We start from the raw sequence: 26348 nt of genomic DNA, 5'->3' as shown, positions 1-26348 counted from the left end.
TTGCAGGGCATTCTGGGATGTTTAACATCATCTGTAGGGCCGAAGGTTCCCCATCCCTGACTTACTGGGTCCTCTGGCACTAGTCTTGCGAATCCGCAGCATGTTGAAAGTTTCCAGGAACAGCTGCAGTGATTTTCTGGCCGGCTGCTTAGGGATGGCCATCGATGGCAATAGTGCAACTGGCCATCAATTGTGGCATACTATGCAATGGTTGACATCAATGTTTTTACCTAACGATGGTCATCTATTTTCTTTCTGACTGACTGGCCTACAGGCAGGGCTTCACGGGTGTCAGGGGTGGATTTATACCAGGGTTGCCGACTTTTATAGTCTCCTCTCCGGTAGACAAACACAAGAAAAACCCGGAGAACCCCGGAGAGGAGACTATCAGCATCACTTCTGGGGGCGGGGCAAATCCCACAAGAGGCGGGTCTCCGATGCACTTTGCATATTTAGCCCCGTCCCTTCCACCGGAAAGCCACGAATTGCGGCAATTTAAAGCTTCTGCCACCAGGTACATGAGGGGCGGAAGGGGGTCCCCTGGAATCCGGGAGGGTTGCCTACCTTTCCGTGGGGGGGGGGGGGGGATCAGGATTCTCCCGGCCATTCCGGGAGGGTTAGCAACCCTGATTTATACTCCGTGTCTCGGCCCCTGGGGGAAAAAAAATTAAAAAAAATATTCGTTTAGGCTTGACATCAGTCTAGGGAAACCGTCTAGTTCTCCCCCATCAATATCAAAACTATTCTACATCGGCCATAAACCATCGTTGATGTCAAATCATCGATGGTCGATGGCCATCCATGCGGCTGCTCCTTCTCCGATGGCTGGCTTCCCTCCCCGGCTGTCTGCTCAGGGCAGCAATCACTTTGCTCACCCTGCTTCGGACCAAATGGAGTAAACGTGGATGGTCAAGCATGAAAATTCATAAAGAAGGGAAAAAAATGCGAAAAACCCATATTGACCTTTACATGCGTCGACCATTGCAACGTCGGCCTTTTGCTTATGTAGACCTGTTGTAAATATGGACTAGTGCATGTCGTACTTTTGGCAATGTCGACCTTTTGATGTCGAACTATTTACAGGACAATTGTCTGTGAGCCATCCAGATACCCAAATAATGAATGCAATGTTTACCAAGATACCTGGATCACAAGTCCTCATTATCGATCACGTCTTGAACTTTAATCACGTCAAGAACTTTGGATGAACTGTCACCCGGCCATAAAGCCTTGATCTACATACCATATGTGTCCTAGATTACTGAACAATGTCTTTAGCACAGCCAATGCCAGGAGCTTTAGCGGCTATAAATACATTAACGCTGCGGCTGCATTTCACGTATATTTTTAAACCTTTTACTTAATTTACTTTAAAATGCTGTGAGTTATATATAAACAGCAATGCAAATCTGTAATAAGGCATAGCAACCCATCAACAATTAACTTTGATTGGTCTAAGATGAATTAAACGTTTGATTAATCAGTAACCCTCAATTTTTATTTGACATTCCACTGTATTAAATAACAAAGCGTCATGGAGTATTTTCAGAGCACCATCCACAGCTAACACCAATGGCACAGTCCACCAGTTTCGCAGCCAATAACGTTTGCTGATGCGGGTCAGAAAGCTCAAATAGCAAAGGGGAATGTGGGCTGTCAAATTTCCACTGACCTTACTGCCAGGTGGAATTTAAATCCTGCACTCTGCTCAGAACTTAGCACACTCCATAACACTGCACGTTACAAAACGAATGGTTCAGTGGACCTCATTGAGTTGGAAAAAAAGTGTAATTCTTGTATCAATGCGAGGTTGGACCAAAATGTGAGATGAAACCAACACTGCAATGTGAGCCTTTCCCCAAACCACTCAATGACCGTTTCAGACCGCACTTTTTACCTGTTATTTTGCAGTTTTTTTTACCGTTTTAAAATGGTAATTTGTGCAGTCTGAATGGTGCAGAGTGAATTTACCGGTTCCATTGAACTGGTATTTCTAAACGGTAATAAAGCAGGGTCCTACCCGTTTCAGACCCGTTTTTTTTCATCCACTGTTTTCTATGGGATAAAACGGGTTCAGTGTTGTGAAGGAACAAAAACTGCATTGAAATACCGTTTAAGGACAAAAACTGCACTGAAATACCGGTTAAAGACATGCGGTGTGAAAGGGGTTTTAGCTGGCAGACCCATTTTTAGAAACATTTTAAAATACCTGGTCAAAGCCAGTTTTGCGGTCTGAAAGCAGCATCACAGGAGCAGGTGCGCCAGGAATACGACAGCAAGTGGACTTAATGTCAGTACAAAGGCTTGCTGAAACACGCAACTCCCAACTGTCCTGATTACAGCGGGACAGTGACGAGAATTGGACACTGTCCCTCCAGCAGATGGTGGGGGAGGGGACATGACAGTTGGGAGAGCCAGTAACCACAGCTACTCTGCTCTGCAAAGCAGCTGGTGATCACTGAACTAGATGCGCATCAAAATGACCAGAACGGGAGTTGTGGCGGTAAGCCATGCCCTTCACCCGAGGTTGAAAGTGCAATAGTTAAAGCTGTGTAGATGCGCAATAAAACCAAAGTGCTGCTAGCATACAGAACCACAGAGTAGATACACCTCCAACTACTCAAAAAGACAATGCAACAGAAGATGAAGTGGAACTGAAAGATAGCGCTCAGTGGTAGCTAAGTTCAGAGGGTGAATAGCCTCAAATATATATATAAAAAAAAATATATATATATATTTTTATACAAAACCATATACAACTGGTCATATGTTGCACAGGATTTGAATACAATGGATGGATTCAATACTCCAAATAGATCCAAGTAGATTCTCCCCTATTAAGCATAAAGGGGAGACAAAATAGGGAAAGACATGGTGCAGATCATAATGGTAAAAAAGGTTTTAATGTGGAAGATACACTTACAAAGTGTTGACAGTAATAAAAGCGTATAACAGTGAATCCCAGGCAAAGCAGCAGGCATAGAGATGTTCAGGGAAGTCTCCTGTTCAGGGTCCCTTGGTCCGGAGTCAAGGGGGGCTCAGTCCAGGATCCTCCTCAGTCGTGGATAACTGCTACCCGGAAGTCAAGTGTCCATACACCAGTAAAACACGCTTAACGCGTTTCGGAAAACCAAGTTGCTACAGGAAAAGGTCGACAGGAGTTTTTCATGATGATTTTAGATTTAGATTATAGCAATGTGTTGAGCACAGCGAAGCACCGTGTCCGAAGAATGGCGAGCGCAGCAAGCCATGCCAGATTTCGACATAGACACACAATTTTTTTTTAAACAACTCATGATGACATTTTTCTGTGTCACCCATTTTTTACTGTGACCTTTTGCTTGTGTTGACTTATTGGTAATGTTGACCTAAACCATGTCGACCAATAGTGGACATCCTTTTGACTGTCGACCAAATGATCCACACCCGTATACATACTGCAGTAAGGAGACAGTAGGTGGAGATAATAAGTACACAAAATCATAGGCGAATCTAGAAATATGGTAATGGGTGGTCCCAGAATCAACCACTTAGTATGTGGGACCATTGTGCGGAGAAGCCGCATGGCGAAAAGGGGGCGTGGTCTCACAAAAGAAGGCGTGGCATCACAAAAGGGTCGTGGTATTACATGACTGATTTGGGACACATGGGGGCACCCATGGGATTATACAGCACACATGTGAGCACCCATATAATTATACAGCACACATGCGGGCACTCCTGGACTGATATTGCACATATACGGGCACCCCTATACTGATAAGGGCCAAATTATTCCCACCAATGGCACCTGCTACCTAACCTTTTGGTGACAAAAATAAAAATGCTATGTAAAACCCCATTCCCTGGGAGAGTGCTGCCTCCCCCCCCCCCCCCCCCCCCCCGAAAAAACAGCAGAGTAACTGTTTTTAAAAATATGCGGGCCATAAAACAATGACCAAGAGTCCCTCATCTCCCCCAACACCCCACCCCACCCTATCCCATGCCACCATAAATGCAAAAAGGCACCTTAGAAGAAAACCTCTTCCTCACTTTTTTATGAGATGCTGGCTCATTGGTGCCCCATATGAAAAAACAATCATAGAGGTAACTCAAATAAAATATATTGTCCCTCACATAAAAACAAGAGACCAGTGAATAACATTTAAACTGGTGTGGACATCTTTAGCTCTGGGGGCACACTTGAGAACAGCTCAAGACACACTAGTGTGCCACAGCACAGTGGTTGAGAAATGCTGCTGTAAAGTGACAGTTGGGAGCTGATTAGCTGATACTTTATCTTTCTCCAAGCTTACACAAACATACCCCGTAAACATACCCCATAAACATATCACTAATGATTTTCGCAACGTTTATTAGCTTTAAGACACACTCACAGAATTGTATATACATTTAAATAAGGTTCTATAGTTGTGTTTTCAATAAATTAATACGCTTTTAACTCCATTTCTGGTTTTCCAATAAATAAAATAGATGTTCTGAATAATAATGATATTAATAATACTGCAAACGTGTGACATGGCACGGGTGCCGGTGAGTCACGCAACACATACTCTCTACTACGCCATGCCGTTCCAAAATGTAGCTTCAGCCAAAATATTGTTTTTCTAGAGAATATTAACATATGAATGTCTACAGAACTTACACAAATGAATTCCTTAAATACCAAATTGTCAACATCAATTAATAATCTTATTTATAAAATGAATTGGTCTGTTGGTTTGTTTGTCCTGGTATGCATTCAGACACCTCTGCACCGATAAGGATGAAACCAGGTGGTCCAGTTGGATCCTGGCCAGGTCCTGGTCAGACCTTGGTGGGTGAGAAGAATTCTGACCCAGGGAGCCTATTCTGAGCTTTCCACTGGAAGGATTTGGATGAAAACCTCACAGAGTGGTGACATCGGATCCCAGAAGACATAACAAGGGGTTGGGGTCTTGGACCTCTCGTTGGTGTCCACTGGCCAAAACTTTGAGCCAGGGAGCCTGTTCTGGGCCTTCTGCTGGATCTATTTGGATGAAAACTTGAATGACCTGAAATAACTGACTGAAGCCACCATAAATCAATGAACTAAAATAACTGACAGAAATGGAGGTGGGAAGACCAACATATTGTTCACCCAAATGCCTTGGAACAGCAACATTGATAACAGAAGAAAAACTTAAAACCCATCTCGAATTAGAAAAGTGGTTTTATATCAGTTTGAAATTCCAGAAAACTGCATCTTATACAGAATTAGCCTCGTAAATTTTTGACATTTTGGAGAATGTCAACCTATTGTCCCTAGTGGCTCAGCAGTGACCCGGTGGCCATATGATTGTCACTTCCGGGTCAGACTTCCGCCATTGTGGTAGAAATGACTAATGTAACCTTATTCTCTACCCTTAATCTTCCCTCTAGTGCCTTACCCTAACTCCCCCCTCCCCTCTCATGGCCAACCTATCTTTAACCCCCCCACAGCCAAACCCCCTGTCATAATTCTGCCAACAATAATCCTATAATCTTATAATGATAAATACTTTGTAATGGAAGGTTTCAGAAACAAGTAAACACACATATTTACTTAGAACTGTTTTTCCGCCACATGACAAGGACATACCTGAACGTTGCAACGCAGTTGGTGATTGGCCAGCCTATGACAAACGACCTCTCTGGGAATGTGCTGCCCTCACAGACTTCATCCATGCAGGATGCAATCCACATCTCACCCACGCGCACATGGTGCTTCAGTTTATAGTGAGATGGGGACCTGCAAAAAAGTGCAAAAGACCATGAAATGCATATACTGTATATGGAAAGTATCACATTTATATTTCATAAACTTCACTGTTGTATATTTCTTGCATAGAAAGATAGAACATAAAATGTACAAGGCGCTGGATGCGTGGACTATGGGCGTACTTAAGACATGATCGCAGGACAAATTTGTTCTCAAATTAGATATCTGTTTTAACACATCCCACCCAAATCGAACGCTCTCTGCACATGTTACATCTTCCCCACCTGCAGTGCAGCATGGTTTAGCCCATTTTGAGAAGAAATTTGTCCTGCGATCAAGTCTGAATTAGGCCCAATATCCCATGTACAGGTGTTTTTATTACGCGCCTGTCTTGTTCTATGCTGGTTACAACCTTGTTGACTTTTATGTCGTGAATGTTGCATTGAAAGTTCTAATGTGGTTGAACTACACATCCCAGCATGCCCTGCAACAGTTTTAGCATGGGCAAAAAGCAAAACTGTTGCAGGGCATGCTGGGACGTGAAGTTCAAAAACAGCTGGAGGGCCTAAGGTTTCCCCATCCCTGCTGTACACAGTGATAATACTAAGCCGGCCCACAGGGGCAAGGTCAGGTTATTGACAAGGGAGAAGGTGCATTCCAACTTTACAATTCACCAAAATATTGATATTATCTCATGTTCTGAGAATGTAAGCTGTTAAGCAGAGCAAGAAACTGTCATATAATAGCACGTACTTCAAACAGTGTTTCTGGTGGAGCGAGGGGACAGGGGCGAATGTCTGGCCTCCACAGCCCCCTACTCCAGAGCCTGACTATGCCAACATATAGATTGGATCAGGCAGTAAGGGAAGGGTCCACATAAAATCCCATTACACAAGCTATTATCAGAATGACGGATCTATTTTCCTGTGATATAATAAAGGTAAATTGCTCAGTTCTAGGCTGTGCTTTTCCATTGCAGAGAACTGCCAAAGTACTCAGAGTAGGAAACAAGTGTACATATTCAGTCCAGTCCATCTAATTACCAGTGTGCTGCTCCTCTGCTGGGGAAGGCAGTATCATATTCACTGTAAGAACAGGCAGTAACTTCCTTTAATTGCCAAGATCGCATTTGTTATATGAGGTTTATAAATAGTGACCAAGACAAACAGCAGCATCACATCCTCTCCCAATAACGATGCTGTTGTCGTCAATAAAAATCATTAGTGTGACGTTCCTGTCCGTTTAACAGACTCATCTGCGAGTGATGATTTCTCATTGAGCTTGTCACTCATGTTTTACTGTTTACATGACGGATATTATTTTAAATGCCAGAGCTGGAAAGATTTTTGCCCGGGTTCCATTGTTCCCTTTCCTGACGATTCCCATTAGAAAAGATTTGAATGAAGAAAACAATCTACTTCCTAAAAAAACAAATGGTTCTGCCGTGATTTACTTACATAAGAAGGAAAAGTTTGCCTGGCAGCGCTGTGCAGAACCCCCCCCCCCCCTCCCCCCTGCCCCCCCTCCTATAATGTAATCATGTTGACAACTAACAGAGGACAACAATGATTTTTTTTAAGGTCATTATCGTATTAAACACAGTTTTTATTTGGAGTGGCAAATGCAGTACATTATTCAGGACACTGTCTGCACAATTATAGGAGGCTATGCACATTAGTACAGCAGGATGATTTACTAAAGTGTAAAGTGTTACAATCTGTGGGGGCTAATTCAGCTGGGATACGGTCACTTGGTCTACAGCAAGTTGGTCGACAAGTGTTGGGTCGACATGGGGATAGGGCGACATGGGTTAAGGTTGACATGAGTTTAGGTCGACAGGGTCTAGGTGAACAGTCAAAAGGACGACATGGGGTTTTTCACTGTTTTCACTGTTTTTTGAGCCGACATGTGCCGACAGGCGGTGTTTCATGCCCTACCATCCACTAGGGCATGGTGGGAGAATAAAATAATGTGCCCAGCGCAGCGAGGCACCGTGCCCGAAGCATATCGAGCAATGGGAAGGGATGTGGTGCATTGGAAACTGTGCCCATGTCGACTGTGTTGACATTTGGGTCAAAAAACTGTGAAAAACCCCATATCGACCTTTTGATTGTCGACCTAGACCCTGTCGACCTATTGCTTGTGTCGACCTATTGACCTGTCGACCTAAACCCATGACGACCTAGACCCATGTCGACCTTGACCCATGTCGAACCTAGAACTGTGTCGTCCTTTCCCCACGTCGACCTAACGGTGTCGACATAACACTTGTCGACCAACTTGCTGTAGATCAAATGATCCCAACCCATTCAGCTAGCCCCGCGCATCTGCAAGAATCACTGATCGAGTGGGCTAATCCTTAAACTGCGGTTGCATTGCTAAGAATGCAGCCGAAGTCCAAGGGACGTGTGATGTCACTCCCGTGTGATGTCACTCCCGCAGCCGATATGATCCCCTTTCTGTAAATTCAGGAGGGGATTTCGGTTTTGACATCCATAAAAATATTCAAACCTTTGTTTATTCGTAATATGCAAATGATATAAAATGACACATTGCTAATGTTATAATTTGTATAGAACAGGTTAAGGATTTCCAAAAATAACTGTTATTCCCAACCGCTGTAATCTTCCCCCATGTCTGCCTATAGGAGATGAGGAAATCAATAGGGTTCTGCATGAACATTTATGTCCTATGGTCTGACCCATGTCTCTCAGTGTACCTTAGGGGGAGACCGGGACAAGAGCACGCGGTGAACACATGATCCAGTTACATAACATATATAAATAGAAAACAGCACTGAGCATTCAGAGCAATACAGAGCTGGCTACAATGGAGAAAGAGTAACAAATTTGCGGATTAAATTCATGGTCATGGGAACACTAAACGAGCAATTAACATATGAGAACATTGAATTATAATAATGTCCAACAACCAGAGATGATTTGCAATGTAATATTACCCACATGCAGGGGTTTATTTGAAGATATGGGCAACCAATCATAATTTACTTCTTATTTATTTAGTACCTCCTAGAAGATAATGGATAGAATCTGATTGGATGCCCATACCAACATCCCATCTTCACTCCCTTCTTAGTAAATAAACTCTGCAGTGTCCATTGTGACTTGTAGAACACTTGCATCTATCCAGGAGTAACTTCTTGTACTTTTTTGGGCTTCATAAATGTCTTAAAGTATACGGGTGTGACCAGATGACCAGGGGATCGAGTTGGTGGATTGGGGGTGGGACTGAGTTCCACCACCTGTAGTAGTAGGTAAAACTAGGTCCACAATCCCCCGCACAGTAATTCCCACATAAAAGTATGCACCACCACCCACATCAATAGAGGATGCAGGTGGCAGTAGTGCCGCTAACGAGCTGGAGCCACGTCTCCCTCATCAGGTCCTGGTGGCTCAATGGTTCTCCTCCACCTGTGGTCCATCTGTCCTGGTACTTAAGTGAAAATGAGTTCCATCACCTCTCCAGGACCACTTAAGCCCTGCAGATGACCTTACTCAGCCAATCAGTCTCAGTGGGCTTACTTTACCACTAATAGGGATGACCTTTAATCCTCAGTAATAACCTGTGACTGACTCCTCCCACTGCACTGTTGGTGGATAACTTGCTGCCACCACCAGTCTCCTATACCAGCACATGGAACCACCTATTCCACCTGGGCTCCTTCCCCTGGCTCCTGGTAATCCATGGTAAACAAACCCACCCCCCCTTAAAGGTCAGTGGAGCAATTTCACAGATGAACTTGAGTGCTTGGTCCGTTTTTAGGGAAACTAATCAAAGTGGGTGATCCTGACACATCCCTGCCCACTCTTTTTTTTTTAAAGAGGCCTTGTTCTTTGCAGGATCTATGTAATGGTTGGCCATCTGTCTGTGGTGGCTGGCAACTCCCCATGTGGTGGCTGGTCATACCTCTTAAGCTTGGGCCCCTAGCACTGCATTCCCTGGTGCGCCCTTCCTGTCCCAGTCTGACACTGGTCACATCAGCCCTTTAAATACAGAACAAAAACATGTTGCATAGCAGGGGTCCAGCCCAAGCTTCTTTAGGCCAGTTAAATCAGGGAACAGTCTCCCAAAATTAAATATAACTTAAATTTCACATGAACTGGTCAACTGCATTCTTATGATATATTATCCACTTATCTTTCAGACTATGAAGTCATCAAGAAACAAACTAAATTGTTTTGATTTAAGCACAATCTATCTCTTTACTAAAGATGTCCTCAGAGAAACCCAATGTACAGAAATACCCCCGGAGAGCACTGAATATAAACAAAGTTTGGTCAGTTAACCCCATGGGGTAAATGTTAAAAGTGCGAGTCGCAGACGCTGGGATATTGCTGATGTCTGAATTGTGCCAGCTATTAAATTTACCCATAAGAGCCTTCTCCTATTTTGTACCTGCCATTTGCTCACCCCTGCTAATGCCCCCCTACCCCCTTCTCCACATCACACACACACCAGAATTATTACTATTGGGGTAAATACTATATCTAAAAATCAGGCGCTAATTAGAGGTTATATATATTTCTCAAACAAAGTATTAATTCTATATGGCAGCTCCCAGAGGGAGCAACATCAAATCCCAATAAAAAAACAACACAAATAATTATTCGGAATAATTAGAGAGCGCACTGAATGGTATTTATTAAAAATAACAATTTGAATTTGAATAAAGAACAAAACACTTCAAATGAATACATGTAATTATGTTATTGCACCAATTTGACCACCTTTACCTGTCACAGTGTTAGATTGAATTTAGTATAAATATACCTGTATATTTAGTCCAAGTGCTCTTACCCACTTAAATGCTGGTGGATGGTCCAATTATAAGCAGGGAGCAAGTTTATGGTGGTATATGACCGGTAGGCCGTGCCAAAAGTCATTAAAAAGGGTCCGGCCGTGGACTTTGCCCACTTCCAAAATGGCCGTGGGAGGGCTGCTGCGCATGCGCGCACAGCACCTCCCGAGGCTCCCAGCTCCTGTTCCCCCTCCGCCCGGCCAGCACTGACTGAAGCAGCAGCGGCAGGTGAGCCAGGCCCCCCACCCCGGGAGCATTGTCGCATACCACCGCCGCCGATCTCCCCTCCCCCCCGGGCATACATACCGATGCCCCCTTGGGCGTACATGCCGCCGCAAACCCCCCCGGGCGTTCATGCTGCAGCAAACACACACACCCCCCCCCCCCCCCGCGCTCCCGGGCCGGATTTGGAACCCAATCCGCCCCTGACTTCATCATCTTTTCATATACCACCATAAACTGGCTCCCCGCTTATAATTGGACATTCCATCCGCCAGCATTTAAGTGGGTAAGAGCACTTGGACTAAATATACAGGTAAATTTATACTAAATTTAGACTGTGACAGGTAAAGGTGATCAAATTGGTGCAATAACATAATTACATGTATTCATTTTAAGTGTTTTGAGACTATTTTAAATTGTTATTTTTAATAAATACCATTGTGTGTTTAATTCACTGCGCTCTCTAATTTTTCCGAATAATTATTTGTGTTATTGGGGGAAAAAGTATCTTCCAATTTCTGGAAGTGTTATTAACAGGTCCCCCATAACCATCAGGTTAGAGGACCTTCTACTCGGACTATTACAGAAAACTCATTAGGAAAGGGGCTCGGGCAGGGTAGAGAAGCTCATTAATATTATCCTATAGCAACTATCTCCATATAAAACCTAATTTGAGGATTGAATATAGGAGCACGATGTTACATGATAATTGGGTTTGGGCATTTGTACAGCCTTGTCCTAGCCACGGCCTCTGGCAGCAAGATGTGGCCTCTGTCTCTGTATAAACAAACAACATAAAGAAAGGACCACAGTGTATAGAGTGAACCATGTTACCTCTAGGCTCAGAGAGCTGGGAACATGTTAGAGCCTTGATCTAATGAGTCTCTGCACCATATATTTGTCATAAGAAGATCAGTTCTAAAAGCTGACTCTACAAATCGTTCCACTTGGTAAGGACAGTGCAGGTGATCATCCAAACTTTTACACTTACTTTCATTGTGGCCCATTTATCAACCAGTTTTAGCTATTTATTACTTGTTGATAAATGGTGTTCCAGCTCTTAGCTGTCATGTTTGGAAAATGACAGTTGGGAGCCAAGTGGCACCATTTATCATACACAACTAGTTTAAAATAGCTAAAAAGGTAAAACTTGGTGATAAACGGGCCCCATTGCTTCTTACGGACGGCCTGGCTGTACAGGAGCTGCTTTCACAATATACGGATGCAGAGGCCGAGACAGAATACAAGGAGACGCTGAGACAGCATGGAAGCTGCATTGTGCACTGCTCATGTCAGGTGCGGTTAAGTGATTATTTGTTTTGTATCCCTGGTCCATGCTACATGGACCAAAGAGGACCTGATCTTTGCCAAATGGGATGGTATGATTTTTTTTTGTTCACAGGTACCGATGTGGATTCTACTGGACAAAACGACAGGCCTACATTGGACCTATAGGTAAGTATGTATGTGGTATGTATTAAAGTTTTATATTTACAGGTGTGTGTATGTTTGTGAGGTATTGGTTCTGTAGTAGGACTACAAGTCCCGGTGGGCCCGTTAATGCCCCACATGCTGGCATTTGTGGATCTCCATGTCCCAGCATGCGGGGGAGACTTGCTGGGTCTTGTAGCTCTAATACAGAACACAGGATCTATTTTTAACATTTTATTTATCTCGATTTATACAATCACCCCGGCGTCCACAGCCCAGGGACCCCGGGGACAGCCCTGTGCTTCAGCCCTGGCAGAGGGGACCCAGCCCGGGCTGACCAGCCACGTTGCTCATGCTTTGGCAGGAAGATTTATGTAAAAAGTTTCCCCAGGCTGTGACATGACACTGCCGGCTGTTGGAGCCCGATGCTGGTTTCCGCAATACGGGAGACCCCTACTACTTTTGTCGACCATATTTTGGGAACAAGGACCAGGACAAGAGCCTGGTGCTGGTTATAGAAATACCAGGGAAGCCCATTTGATTATTCCAACTGTATTTCTGCAACCAGGACCGGCTGAAGACTGCACGGATCTGACTGATTAATGCAGGCTTCAGCCAAATACGCCTGGACAATGAGGTCTATTTTCCAGTTGTATTTACTGCTGACTTCAGCAGTATGAATTTTTGTAAATTAGCTGATCTGATAGAACTCATGGTCTTATACGGCCCAGTTCTATCGATGTTTTTTTCATTCATACAGCCGAATTTGGCTGAAGTTGACGGGTCCCGGTCGTATTTAACATCTAATGGGTACGAATGGGTGAATTTGTACCCATTTGATCTTAATGCAACAGTACACCAGAGCAATCCTGTATGGATACATTGTACTCACTTTGACTTTGCAATGATCAGGATGTCTGTGAAGAGGAACAGGTGTCGGTCCTGGGTCTGCAGACCGGTCTTCAGCTGCACATGGCCATGCGTTATGAAGGATCGGCTGGGGCAGATGAACGCCTGGACTAGCGGGCACGATTCCGGACTTACAGGTGAAAAACAACCATCTCTGCAATCACAGGAGAAAAGCAATTACCATTAAACTACTAATCAGTAGCACGTAATGCACTATAAATAACAACAAGCATTATTGAGGTGGTTATGTAAACACAAGAGATGGCCAACTTTCTATGGGGGAATTCAGAGAAGTGGCCCAAAGCAACCAATCAGCTTCTGTCAATTATCTAACCTAGTCTTATGGGGCCTACACACGGGGTGATTACTAGATCACTTAGAAAAGGCCAGTACATCGCTCTGTGCGTAGGGGCCACAGCGATAGAGATGCGCAGGCTGGCAGTGATTGACATCAGTGATTGACATTTGGGGGGGGAGAGGAGGTGGTGAGGGTAAACGGAGGCGTGAAGCCAGGATCTCAATAAGATCTACAGGGTCTCCTGACCTCTTTATAAGAACTGCAGTGACTGCGGGTCACGCCGCTGGCTGATGATGTTGGAGGTGATCTGATGAGCCACTGTTGTTGCAGGTGATCTGATGAGCCGCCGACTGATGGTGTTGCAGGTGATCTGATGAGTCGCTGGCTGATGGATGATGTTGCCGGTGATCTGATAAGCCGCTGGCTGATGATGTTGCTGGTGATCTGATGAGCCGCTAGCTGATGATGTTGCCGGTGATCTGATGAGCCACTGGCTGATGGTGTTGCAGGTGATCTGATGAGCCGCTGGCTGATGATGTTGCCGGTGATCTGATAAGCCGCTGGCTGATGGTGTTGCAGGTGAACTGATGAGCCGCTGGCTGATGATGTTCCCGGTGATCTGATGAGCCGCTGGCTGATGGTGTTGCAGGTGATCTGATGAGCCGCTGGCTGATGATGTTGCCAGTGATCTGATGAGCCGCTGGCTGATGATGTTGCAGGTGATCTGATGAGCCGCTGGCTGATGGTGTTGCAGGTGATATGATGAGCAGCTGGCTGATGGTGTTGCCAGTGATCTGATGAGCCGCTGGCTGATGGTGTTGCAGGTGAACTGATGAGCCGCTGGCTGATGATGTTGCCGGTGATCTGATGAGCCGCTGGCTGATGGTGTTGCAGGTGATCTGATGAGCCGCTGGCTGATGATGTTGCCGGTGATCTGATAAGCCGCTGGCTGATGGTGTTGCAGGTGAACTGATGAGCCGCTGGCTGATGATGTTGCCGGTGATCTGATGAGCCGCTGGCTGATGATGTTGTCAGTGATCTGATGAGCCGCTGGCTGATGATGTTGCAGGTGATCTGATGAGCAGCTGGCTGATGGTGTTGCAGGTGATATGATGAGCCGCTGGCTGATGATGTTGTCAGTGATCTGATGAGCCGCTGGCTGATGATGTTGTCAGTGATCTGATGAGCCGCTGGCTGATGATGTTGCAGGTGATCTGATGAGCAGCTGGCTGATGGTGTTGCAGGTGATATGATGAGCCGCTGGCTGATGATGTTGTCAGTGATCTGATGAGCCGCTGGCTGATGATGTTGCCGGTGATCTGATGAGCCACTGGCTGATGGTGTTGCAGGTGATCTGATGAGCCGCTGGCTGATGATGTTGCCGGTGATCTGATAAGCCGCTGGCTGATGGTGTTGCAGGTGAACTGATGAGCCGCTGGCTGATGATGTTCCCGGTGATCTGATGAGCCGCTGGCTGATGGTGTTGCAGGTGATCTGATGAGCCGCTGGCTGATGATGTTGCCAGTGATCTGATGAGCCGCTGGCTGATGATGTTGCAGGTGATCTGATGAGCCGCTGGCTGATGGTGTTGTCAGTGATCTGATGAGCCGCTGGCTGATGATGTTGTCAGTGATCTGATGAGCCGCTGGCTGATGGTGTTGCAGGTGAACTGATGAGCCGCTGGCTGATGATGTTGCCGGTGATCTGATGAGCCGCTGGCTGATGGTGTTGCAGGTGATCTGATGAGCCGCTGGCTGATGATGTTGCCGGTGATCTGATAAGCCGCTGGCTGATGGTGTTGCAGGTGAACTGATGAGCCGCTGGCTGATGATGTTGCCGGTGATCTGATGAGCTGCTGGCTGATGATGTTGTCAGTGATCTGATGAGCCGCTGGCTGATGATGTTGCAGGTGATCTGATGAGCAGCTGGCTGATGGTGTTGCAGGTGATATGATGAGCCGCTGGCTGATGATGTTGTCAGTGATCTGATGAGCCGCTGGCTGATGATGTTGTCAGTGATCTGATGAGCCGCTGGCTGATGATGTTGCAGGTGATCTGATGAGCAGCTGGCTGATGGTGTTGCAGGTGATATGATGAGCCACTGGCTGATGATGTTGCAGGTGATCTGATGAGCCATTGGCTGATGGTGTTGCAGGTGATATGATGAGCCACTGGCTGATGGTGTTGCAGGTGATCTGATGAGCCGCTGGCTGATGATGTTCCCGGTGATCTGATGAGCCGCTGGCTGATGATGTTGCAGGTGATCTGATGAGCATGCAAACAGGAGGCCTCTACTTATATCAGATGCCTTGTGCTGCATAACCATACCAGTGCATGTAAACAGCCACAGTGATAATATCTACAGTACAACTGTGAAAATTGATCAGTTGAGCTCTGGCTACTTGGTTAGAGAAAAACCTCTCTACTAACTTGGGATATTTAAATATACACATAGGGGGTGATTCAGGTTCAATTAGACCGGCCCGAATTCGTCCCCGTTTCCGATTGTGCAGGTCTGCACATGCGCGTGGGGGAATATGCGCATTTGCAGACCCTCTGTCCGGGTATCACACTTGCCAAGGTGTTTGCACGGCAGGGGAGGGTGCGGGCAGAGGGCACGTTTTATGGGCGGTCGAGCAACTTTTATCTGTTTGCTAGGCTGCGAACATATGCAGCCTAGCGAACACGTCTGAATCAGGCCCAGTTTGCATTATTTAGCTCAGTAATATACAGATTTTATATGCGTTAAAACGGGGGTTCTCAAACTCGATCCACAGGACCCCACACATGCCATGTTTTCCAGGTCACCCGGCAGGTGCACTCATTACTCACTGACACATTTTAAATGATCCACAGGTGGAGCTCATTATATCACTTGTGATTCTGTGAGGAGACCTGCAAAACCTGCACTGTGTGGGGTCCTGAGGACCGAGTTTGAGAACCTGTGTGTTAAAATAATGTCTTAAACTGTTCATTAGGAAATAAGGTATATAAATAAAAGTCTCACGAGAACGCAGCTATGTCGGAACCAGTGGAAGCACACAGTACATTGTACCACAGTGGAAGCACACAGTACATTGTACCACATCCAAATCCTAATTTGTAACTTTTTTCTATAATAAACAAATGCTGGATCAGTCACTGTCTGTATATTCAGCGTAAATCTTCCCTAAGGTGTAATATAACACGCAGTGATGCTGAGATGCAGCCTGACATCTGCGAGTCACTACCGCTGTCCGTGGATAGACTGTTTTTCTGCTTTTGGCTGTCTTAAACCTCATTTCTAAAAGTATACTGGAATAAAAGCCAATATGTAGCAGTCAAATTAAATGAAGTCATGTTATCACCCTGACTGGCCGTCTAGCTATCCATATAAACATCCTCGCAGACAGCAAACCCACAGAAACCATAAAAACTGGATATGTCATGACACATATACTAATGAGCAAAAAATGCATCGTAAGCGAATGACCTGTTAATGAATACAAAAAGACTTGTGCGGGTGGTAAACACTAGTGCTCAAGGAGAACTGTGGCAAAGTCTGTCTGCCCAATGTAAAATTGTATCTTTACAACTTTGAGATTATCCAAGGAGGGACAGTTGCGCACGCTGAAGGCGCGTGCCTGAAATTAGGGGGCATTGCTTGCCGCGGGAGGGGACGTGGCCTATAATTGTGTCGTCCCGCGAGGCCACGACCCGTTTTACACACAGCGTCTATTTTCTGCTCACCAGCAACTAACAGGGGAGTCCCAACTGCCCCCCCTCCCTGCCGTGGGACACTGCCGGTGGCGGGAGGGATGCGGGAAGTTCCCCCGAAAACTGGGACGTTCCCACGGTTATCGGGGCGGTTGGGAGGTGTGCAAGTGGCACCCCCAGATCTGTATGTGGATCTGACACTTGCACATAAACGCGGATACGTCTACCGGTTCCTCACTTGTGGGTACACCAGGGTTAGTGCAAATACACTGTGATTGTGATGATCATTGATAGCATTAGCCTGGTGCTTCTGACTGTATGAAGCTGATAATAGCAAGGCTGGCAAAAACCCTGGAGGCATTTACCCCACTCAAATCTTAGGGGTGTACACACGTAGAGATTTTGGCTAATGGACAATTTTGACTAAGCAATTTTGTGAGAGATTTTGACTAGATGCACTACAGATTTTGTAATGATAGTTTATGATCTAGTCAAAATTGCCTTACCTGCACAGTTAATCTATGCTAAGCAATCTCTGCTACTCAATAGAATCTAATAATTAGAAGCTACATCCAATGGGGGGTGACTCACTTCCAGCTCATTCCCAAGCAGTTGACTGCTCAATGCCATTATTTAAAGACTCTTTAAAGACAAGGCAACTATTGGCCTCCAAAAATAGCAAAGCAATTTATACATATTTTTTTCTAAATTGTTGTTTATTGCAATTAATGGAGAAATTACTATAGAGTAGAATTGAACAATAGTAAAACGTTTTCATTCATTTTCTCATTATTTTCTTCATGTAGTAATAATTGTATGATTGAATTGCACAGTTGTACAATAAATATGTTATATAATATTTTCTTCATGGAGTCACAATTTGTATATTTGTAAATATGAGATGTAAAATTGCAATTTATACAATAAAAATACTACTTACATACAATCAATTGTTAGTATTGTGCATCCAATTCTCAATAAATGAACATAGGGGGATATTTTGATTGGTTCGGACCAATGTTTTGCATCTGCGTATTCGCAGGTGCGTCTCTGCACTTGTTCTGACGCAGGGTGCGAGTGGGCATGGTGAACTACATGTTCGCTGTCCCGCTCGCACCTAACAGTGCGCCCGGGGGATGTGGCCCATGGAAACGGGCAGCATTTCATGGGCCTTCTCACGAAAACGCTGGGCATTCCCATGGTAATCGCCTGGTGAGGTGGGTGCCTGCCTGCTTCCCGCACAGGGTGCTCGGAGATCAGAGACACCACAGATGTGTCTCTGGTCACCACAGATGTGTCTCTGATCTGCGAGCCCTTGGAAAAAAAGCATTCGACGGTCACCAACCATCAACTGCTGCGAATGTATGATTATGGGCATTCGTGGGGGGATCGCGGTGCTTGAGGGCAGCCGGCACTGCGGACAGATGACTCGTAAGGCTGCAAAATTCACAGCCTTTCGAGTCAACCAGAATAAGGTCCATAATGCGCAAGTCTATAATGTGAATATTTACTTTGGCAAATTTAAGGTTTCATAAACACTTCTTATAACGTTTACAATACTTTTAAATAAATCATAGATCGTACACGGAGCTCAAATAAAAAGAAAGAAAATGGAAAGAGAGCACGTCCAAGGCATCTGTCCCTAGCAAGCAAATTAGGGTACACCAGAAGGAAACTGCCAGCTCTGCAATACGCCCCCTCCCCCGATCCTAGGTTCTAGCTTTGCAGATACTTGTGTATTATAGCGGCGCCCATCGCATCGCATACCATAAGGCATGCGATGGTATGCGATGCGACATCGCGCAATATTGTACAATGTCATACAATTTTCAAATTGTATGACATTGTGTATGGCATACAATGCCATACAATGCGATGCGATGCGATTAAAAATTGTATAAGCACCCTAATGGGTGCTTACAATGTGAAATGCACCCCCACGCCACCCCCCACTATAAACGTGAACCCGAAGCGTGACGAGCGCAGCGAGCCCGCGAGGGGCGGCGGTACGCGTCCTCCGACCTTTTCATACCCCCACTATCCACGTCGGCGTGGAGTTGAGAACAGAAAGTGTGGCGAGCGCGGCGAGCCACCGAGCCCAAAGCATGGCGAGCGGACGCGGATACCTTCACAGGTATCGGCGTCCCCTCGCGGGCTTCACAGGTATCCGCGTCCGCTCGCCGCACTTCGGGCTCGGTGGCTCGCTGCGCTCGCCACACTTTCTATTCTCAACTCCACGCCGACGTGGATAGTGGGGGTATGAAAAGGTCGGAGGACGCGTACCGCTGCGCTCGCCACGCTTCGGGTTCACATTTATAGTGGGGGGGGGTGGGGGGGTGGCGTGGGGGTGCATTTCACATTGTAAGCACCCATTTGGGTGCTTAAAAGCACCCTTTAGGGTGCTTATACAATGTTCCATCGCATAGGGGGCAAAAATCGCGTCGCATCGCATGCCATCGGGTGCATGGCATGCGATACGATGCGATAAAAACATTGCGCGATGTACATCGGGGGCGCCGCTATAATACACAAGTACCGCTTTGCAATAACCCCCCATCCTAGGTTCTAGCTCTGCAATACCCCCCCCCCCCATCCTAGGTTCTAGCTCTGCAATACTCCCCCACCCCATCCTAGGTTCTAGCTCTGCAATACTCCCCCACCCCTTCCATCCCAAGTTCTAGCTCTGCAATATTTCCCCCACCCCATCCTAGGTTCTACCCTTCATCTGGCTAAGTTGCATTTTTGTGGTTTAATAGGTTCTAATGTTATTCAACAAAAATATCAGTATAAAATAAGTGATTTGCAAATACGTGTAACAAATAACTGGTGCCTGCTAATTAAAATCTTGTTAAAGCTTATTATAGGTTAACAACAAAGACTTTACAACTCATAAAAAAAACATTAACGTACATTAAGCATGTGCTGACTAAGTTCAAGTAATTCCTCTGATTCCTTTTCACAAATGCAAATGTCATCTTTAAAGTTCCTTATTTTGTGCTATAGTTACATTTTATGGGTGTGAATTATGGGGTCAACAGTCATAACGTTGACTATGAATGGTCGACATGTGAAAAAGATCAACATGTCCAAAAAAAGGCAATATGTCGCCGTGGGAAAATGACAACACGCTTTTGTATCCTCGTTGTCATCCGTCGACATATGGTCTACCAATTACTGTAATGTGTACCCTGCATAGTGAGCGAACTTCTGGCACTTTACCATTCTCAATTGTAGATTGTAAAGTATGAACAAACTACCGAAAAGGAAAAACGCATGTTGACCTTTTCATGTGTTGACCAATTGTTTGTGTCAACATTTTGACAATTTCAACCTTTTGCCTGTTGACCACCTATTAAATATTGACCTGGACTCTATAAATGTGTGAGATAGACTAGTTCGGCCTGGTAGAGTGAATCTATAAATGTGTGAAATAGACTAGTTAGAGTTGACAGAGTGAATCTATAAATGTGAGAAATAGACTAGTTGGGTCTGGGGGAGTGAATCTATAAATGTGTGAAATAGACTAGTTAGGTCTGGTTAATCTATAGATGTGTGGAATAGACTAGTTAGGTCTGGCAGAGTGAATCTATAAATGTTTGTTCCGGTTGTTAGGTCGACAGTGTCCAGGCCAGCACAAACATTTTATTCCAATTAATGAATGATGGGGGAAATGTAATGAAAATGCTGAATGCTGAAATTAAATCAACAGTTTTCTGTGATATTTTGGCTGATTTGCAAAGTGCTGGATATATTAGAGTCTTGTCCCTCAGTGGGACAGATGTGTGCTTTCCCCGTATATGGATATCCCCCACTGCGGTGTGTGCAGCTGGAGTTGACAAGAACCCAATGATGGTGGGAGAATGTACTTGTGATAAGATGCTGAGTGGTCAGACACAAAGATACATATAGAACTGACAGACTGAAGATCAAGACAATTCACAAAAAGGTTCTAGATAGATTCACTCTGCCAGACCTAACTAGTCTATTTCACACATTTATAAATTCACTCCCCCAGACCCAACTAGCCTATTTCACACATTTATAGATTCACACTGCCAGAACTAACTAGTCTATTCCACACATCTATAGATTAACTCCCCCAGACCCAACTAGTCTATTTCACACATTTATAGATTTACTCCCCCAGACCCAACTAGTCTATTTCACACATTTATAGATTCACTCCCCCAGACCTAGTTAGTCTATTTTGCGCATTTCTCAGTCCCTCAACAATATTTATTTTAATCTTTAGAGGTTACAATCCCTCTTTGTGAACCACAACTATATAGAGCAATAAATGCCACAAAATAGCAAAATTCACAAACTTAGAAAGCAAATGCAGGAATTCCATTAACACATAACTGTCTTTAATGAAATATGGAGCAATTACAAGCAAAGATTAAAACTTCACTCCATACAAAATACATTTAGGAGGTATGCAGGAAATAATTCACTATATTTCATAATGGGTTCTTTCCCATGGCTGAGTACAATGAATTGTCCTCTTATCTCCTTTATAAGAGGCTGTGTGTGGCTCTCTCTTTCTCGCACTTATACTGTAAATAGAAATTCCTGTTCTGCACAAAAGAGAGGGGGGAGATCTATGGAACTGAGCACAGCGGAAAAGGTGATAAAATGGTGACCAATCAGATGCAAACACTTATTTTTACTTTCCAAACTTGAAAACTAAAATGTTAGCTTTGAATTGAATGCTCATGGCAGCTCCAAAAATGTCTTTACAGTTATGAAAAGTAGTTGAACTGAATGCATTTAGAATTGATGGTAATCTGCTGATCATTACTGTGATGTTGGCAAGCATGCCTGGCTATCAGTATAAGCTGGGGAAGTGCCCAATTTATGCCCACACTATAAAATTGCTGAAGCATTTAAGAAAAAAACTGTGAAACAGATGGCGCGTAAGAATTATTTGTCCAATGCCATTTAATCAGAACCTGTACTTAAAATTTTCTAAATGCTCGCCCCTCACACGCCCCCACACATCTGCACACCCTTGTTGACATACCAATTCCAGGCCTCTGTTAAGGTTTGGATGTAAAAATAAAGTATGGCTGGTAAATGATAAGTCTTTTCTCCCTAACCTAAAATCCATCTTCCACCCCACCACTTCTCAGTAGTCCAGAGAGCTGGTGCAAAGAAGGGGGCACTCCCCCAGACCCAACTAGCCTATTTCACACATTTATAGATTCACTCTGCCAGAACTAACTAGTCTATTCCACACATCTATAGATTACCTCTACCAGACCTAACTAGTCTATTTCACACATTTATAGATTCACTCTGCCAGAACTAACTAGTCTATTCCACACATATATAGATTAACTCTACCAGACCTAACTAGTCTATTTCACACATTAAGCAGAGATTAGCATCCTGTTTGATTAGCAGACTGTACAGCCTAATTAGCCTGCTGTTACTCCGGCCCACTTCAGCCTCTACTAAGCAAAGGAGCTGGGGTATTTCTGGCTTTAAATGCCTTGTAATTAACATAGTAGGCCTCTTTTAAAGACAGTAAAGTCAAAGTAAATGTTCTATCCGTCAATCGTGTTACAGCAAGTGATATTTTTTTGGTTTGTATTGATGTAAATCAAATATAAAACACATGAGATATTAGAGCAAGTAAATGGATTACCGGAATCTTATTCAAATGCAATTAGAGAGAGGGAAATATCCAATTAAACATAATTAAATAGTAAGTTAGAACATATGATAAAAAGACTATTTAGAGATTTTGATTGTGGTCTAGTTACACAGATCCTGTCCTCAGCTATTACATTTACAGTGAGGGGAACATACACTCCAACATGACCCATTCCATTAGGTACAAACGGCCTGATTCAGGTTAGCTCACAGTAAGCTGCTAACATAGCAGCTTGCCGAGCGCCTGAGACACCGCCTGACTGAACGCCCGCCCCCCAATTCCCCTCGGTAACATGTGAGGGGATGTGTAATGAGAACACGTTCCTTTGCATGCCTCCACTAACAGGAGACATCATTCTACTGTCGCGGTCCATTGAATGATTTCTCCAGAAATCGGTGAAAACTGACTTTTATTCTTGAGAACTACATTGAAAATAGGGCGGGTTGCTGAGGTCCTGTGACGTTAGCCGCCGGCCCCATTCTTCGTCGTAGCGCTTGCAAATAAAAGCCCCATTCCCGTCACCCCCTGCCCCACCCTCCCCCAATGATCAGCCTGGCCAGTGTGTAACTCGCCAAAGCTGTTCGCTGCTGGGGCAAATACGATCAGGGAGACACTGCCCTGCTATAGTGAAATCCCGCCTTGCGACACATACGCATGCGCACTTCATCAATAATCTGCCGCTGTGCAAATTGTCCACCGCCGAATAGGTCTGAATCAGCCCCTATAAACAGAACACTAGTACCCCTTAACACCGCACAAATAACCCAAGTCCGACCCGGGTTGTTGCCAGGTCGACCTGGGTCACTGTGAATTGTGAAAGGGCAACCGGAAATCTGACCTGGGTAAAAAAAGGGTTCTACCCGGGTCTGACCTGGTCCCATTCTCTTCTATGGAGGAAGAAACAGTGTTACCTTAGTACTGCCTCCTCCCCCACCTGACGTGCCGTTGCTCCACCCCTCCCCCCAGCAATAAGCTGGGTTGCTGACAGCCACATTCAGCGCAAATGCCGGGTCGCTCCTGGGACAGACCCGTGTCTTAGTCCCGAGGCCTGTAATTTCCATACTTGCTAGTGTACTGCCCACAGAAACACCAAGGTTGCTACATTCTGTCCAATGTTTGACCCCAGTGACTATGAGGTTCTACCAATGCTGTTAACTATTTTGGTTTTCTTCCTTTATGGTATATACAAAACAGAGTGACATTCCACGGCCAGTTCTATTCCCCTCAGTTAGTACACACTTGTTCTATACATATCTTCTCATAGTGCATTCCCACACTATGAAAGGCAGATGCAGGGATCAAATGGGCCCTATTGCTTAACCCTTTGAGTGCCAAGTGAATTTGTCAAAATAGGTGTAAAAATTGGCACGCAAACATTTTTATTCATCATATTGACCTGTAAATATAATCTTTTTTTTTTAACATAACATTTTTTATGTGAATTTATATAACAAATGTGAGCGACGCTGGCATTTTTAGCAGATATCTTGAACATCTATCACAGAGATGTTGGCACTCAAAGGGTTAAATAGTAATTGCATGAGTGCAATGCAAGAAATTAGCCCATGTGTGTGTGGTCCCCCTTGTAAGTAGAGAAGGAATAAAACAGAACACAGCTGCAGGCAATCCTACATTTAACCTTAGCCCCTCCCATGCGGACCGCACATAGCTCCTCCCACGCATAAGCTCAACTTACCCGTTGTATATGTGTATTCTACCAACAATGACAACAGTTGTCCTCTTATACTGGCAGGAAATAAATAAACAGGGACAACCTGCCAACCTTATATTTCAGCCTTGGTATATTTTGGGCCTTACTGCAGGGAACGGAAATGAAGGAGCCCATCGTTGCCGGATGCTGCAGTGCTAATGCTGAACACAGCTAATGATTTGGCTTTTAGCAGGGTTTAGTGTTTTTGCCAATGGAGCATAAAGTACAGTGCATTCTGCAGCTGCAAATAACTGAGATTGTTTCATTGTGTGACTTGACCACACACAGTGAACCCTTATTATTGGTAAACATGTTTTCAGCCTGACATACAAACACATATTGAGACAAAGCATAAGCAGAGGAACACATTTTATAATGGCCTCTCTTCCTAAAGATTAACCGTGACATTATGCAATACTACTGAGAAAGACGATTCAACATTATTTAATTTGTGGTACTGTAGGTTTAGACCTGTCCTAGAGACAGAAAATCAGAAGTCTTTAATGTTATGTAGGCCAATAAGACGAAAGCTGACAGAGCAGTGTATGTACAAATGTGATGGCAGGTATACTGAGCCAGATCATTCTCAGGCTCCGCATTTGGGCATGGCCTTCCAGAACTGTTCTACAAAACTAGGGCATGTCACCGCCAATTGCATACTTGCCCGGAGAGGAGTGAGAGGGAAGCGGGAAGAGGCCACGTTTTGGGGGCGATGCAAGGCTGATGGTACTAAGCCCCTCCCCCATGACTAGCAGCTGCAACAATTTGCGGGTCTGTGGATGGTGGGAGGGGCTAAATTGACGCAAAATTACGCGAATTGTGTCATTTTAGCCCTGCCCCCTCCCTGCGGACCCGCAAAATTTGGGGGTTTATACCACGGAGAATGGGAGAACCGGGGCTGTGGGGAAAATGCGGGAGACTTGCCCCCCCTTCCTGGGGGGCCGGGAGTGGGACCCGATTTGCGGGACCCTCCCGGCCATTCCGGGAGGGTAGGCAAGTATGGCCAATTGACCATATCAGTTGTAGGAATTGCACAACTGCTTTTCTGCAATACCGTACATATTGGAATCAGGCCTATGATTAGCACAATCATTTTGTGTGGCAGTATGAGGGTAACTTGCATTAGTGAGCTATGGGCGTTGGGTGGGTCAGGAGGGATCAGTCCACACAGGAAAGAAATGGCAGGTGTGAGCAGGGGCATATTTAGAACTTTGTGGACCTCATAGCTACATCTTGAAAGCCCCCAACCTTTATCACTACAACACCTCTTAGGGGCACGTGAAAGAGGGGAGTAAGAGAGAATGAGGAGCGAGTTAGAGGGAGAGAGACGTTTTCCATGGAAAAAGGGGGAATGTAAGAAAGATAGTGTCAGGGAGAGAGAAAAAGAGCATAGAGAGTGTTAGGAAGAGAGAGGGTAAAGAGAGAGGACGAAGGACTGAGCAGAAGAGACACTACCTGACTACAGCACAGGACTGGTATAAAGGCATAGATGGGCAGACGGCTGGGGGGGCATGGATGGACGGACAGGGGCACGGGCAGACAAGCCAGCATATGGGGCAAAGATGGACATTGGTGGCATTGACAGACAGATGGACAGACTCCCCAGCACCTCCCTGCCAGTCCAGGACTCACAATTTGGTGCGTTATGATACATGGAGGCAGATGTATTAAGGCTGCAAAAGTGATAAAGTAGAAGGTGATAATGCACCAGGCAATCAGCTGTGTTTGAAAAATGACAGTTAGGAATTGATTGGCTGGTGCTTTATCACCTCTTACTTTATCTCCACTTTATCTCTTCACCAGGCTTAATACATCTGCCCCAATATGTGTTAACTGTGTAATGTTTGATCCAGCTGCCCAGTACGATGATTCGCCTCACGATCGA

At 45.0% G+C, this 26348-nt stretch overlaps 1 protein-coding gene across 3 annotated transcripts in view; it reads right to left on the bottom strand.

Annotated features, from left to right (window-relative positions):
• ARHGAP20 (Rho GTPase activating protein 20) overlaps positions 1 to 26348 on the bottom strand; it is a 103092-nt gene that overhangs the window by 51205 nt on the left and 25539 nt on the right. For 2 of the 3 annotated variants that reach the window (XM_083169966.1, XM_083169967.1), the window contains exons 3-4: positions 13084 to 13254; positions 5600 to 5749 (exon numbers count right to left, since the gene is read on the bottom strand). In XM_083169966.1, coding sequence (XP_083026092.1) covers positions 5600 to 5749; positions 13084 to 13254 — 321 coding nt within the window. Of the gene's footprint in view, positions 1 to 5599; positions 5750 to 9646; positions 9707 to 13083; positions 13255 to 26348 lie in introns of those variants that run through there. The other variant, XM_083169968.1, reaches the window with a different exon arrangement.

The sequence above is a fragment of the Crinia signifera genome, chromosome 2, assembly GCF_055691185.1.
Source record: "Crinia signifera chromosome 2, ASM5569118v1, whole genome shotgun sequence".
NCBI lineage: Eukaryota > Metazoa > Chordata > Amphibia > Anura > Myobatrachidae > Crinia > Crinia signifera.
This window is presented reverse-complemented; position numbering and strand designations above follow the sequence as displayed.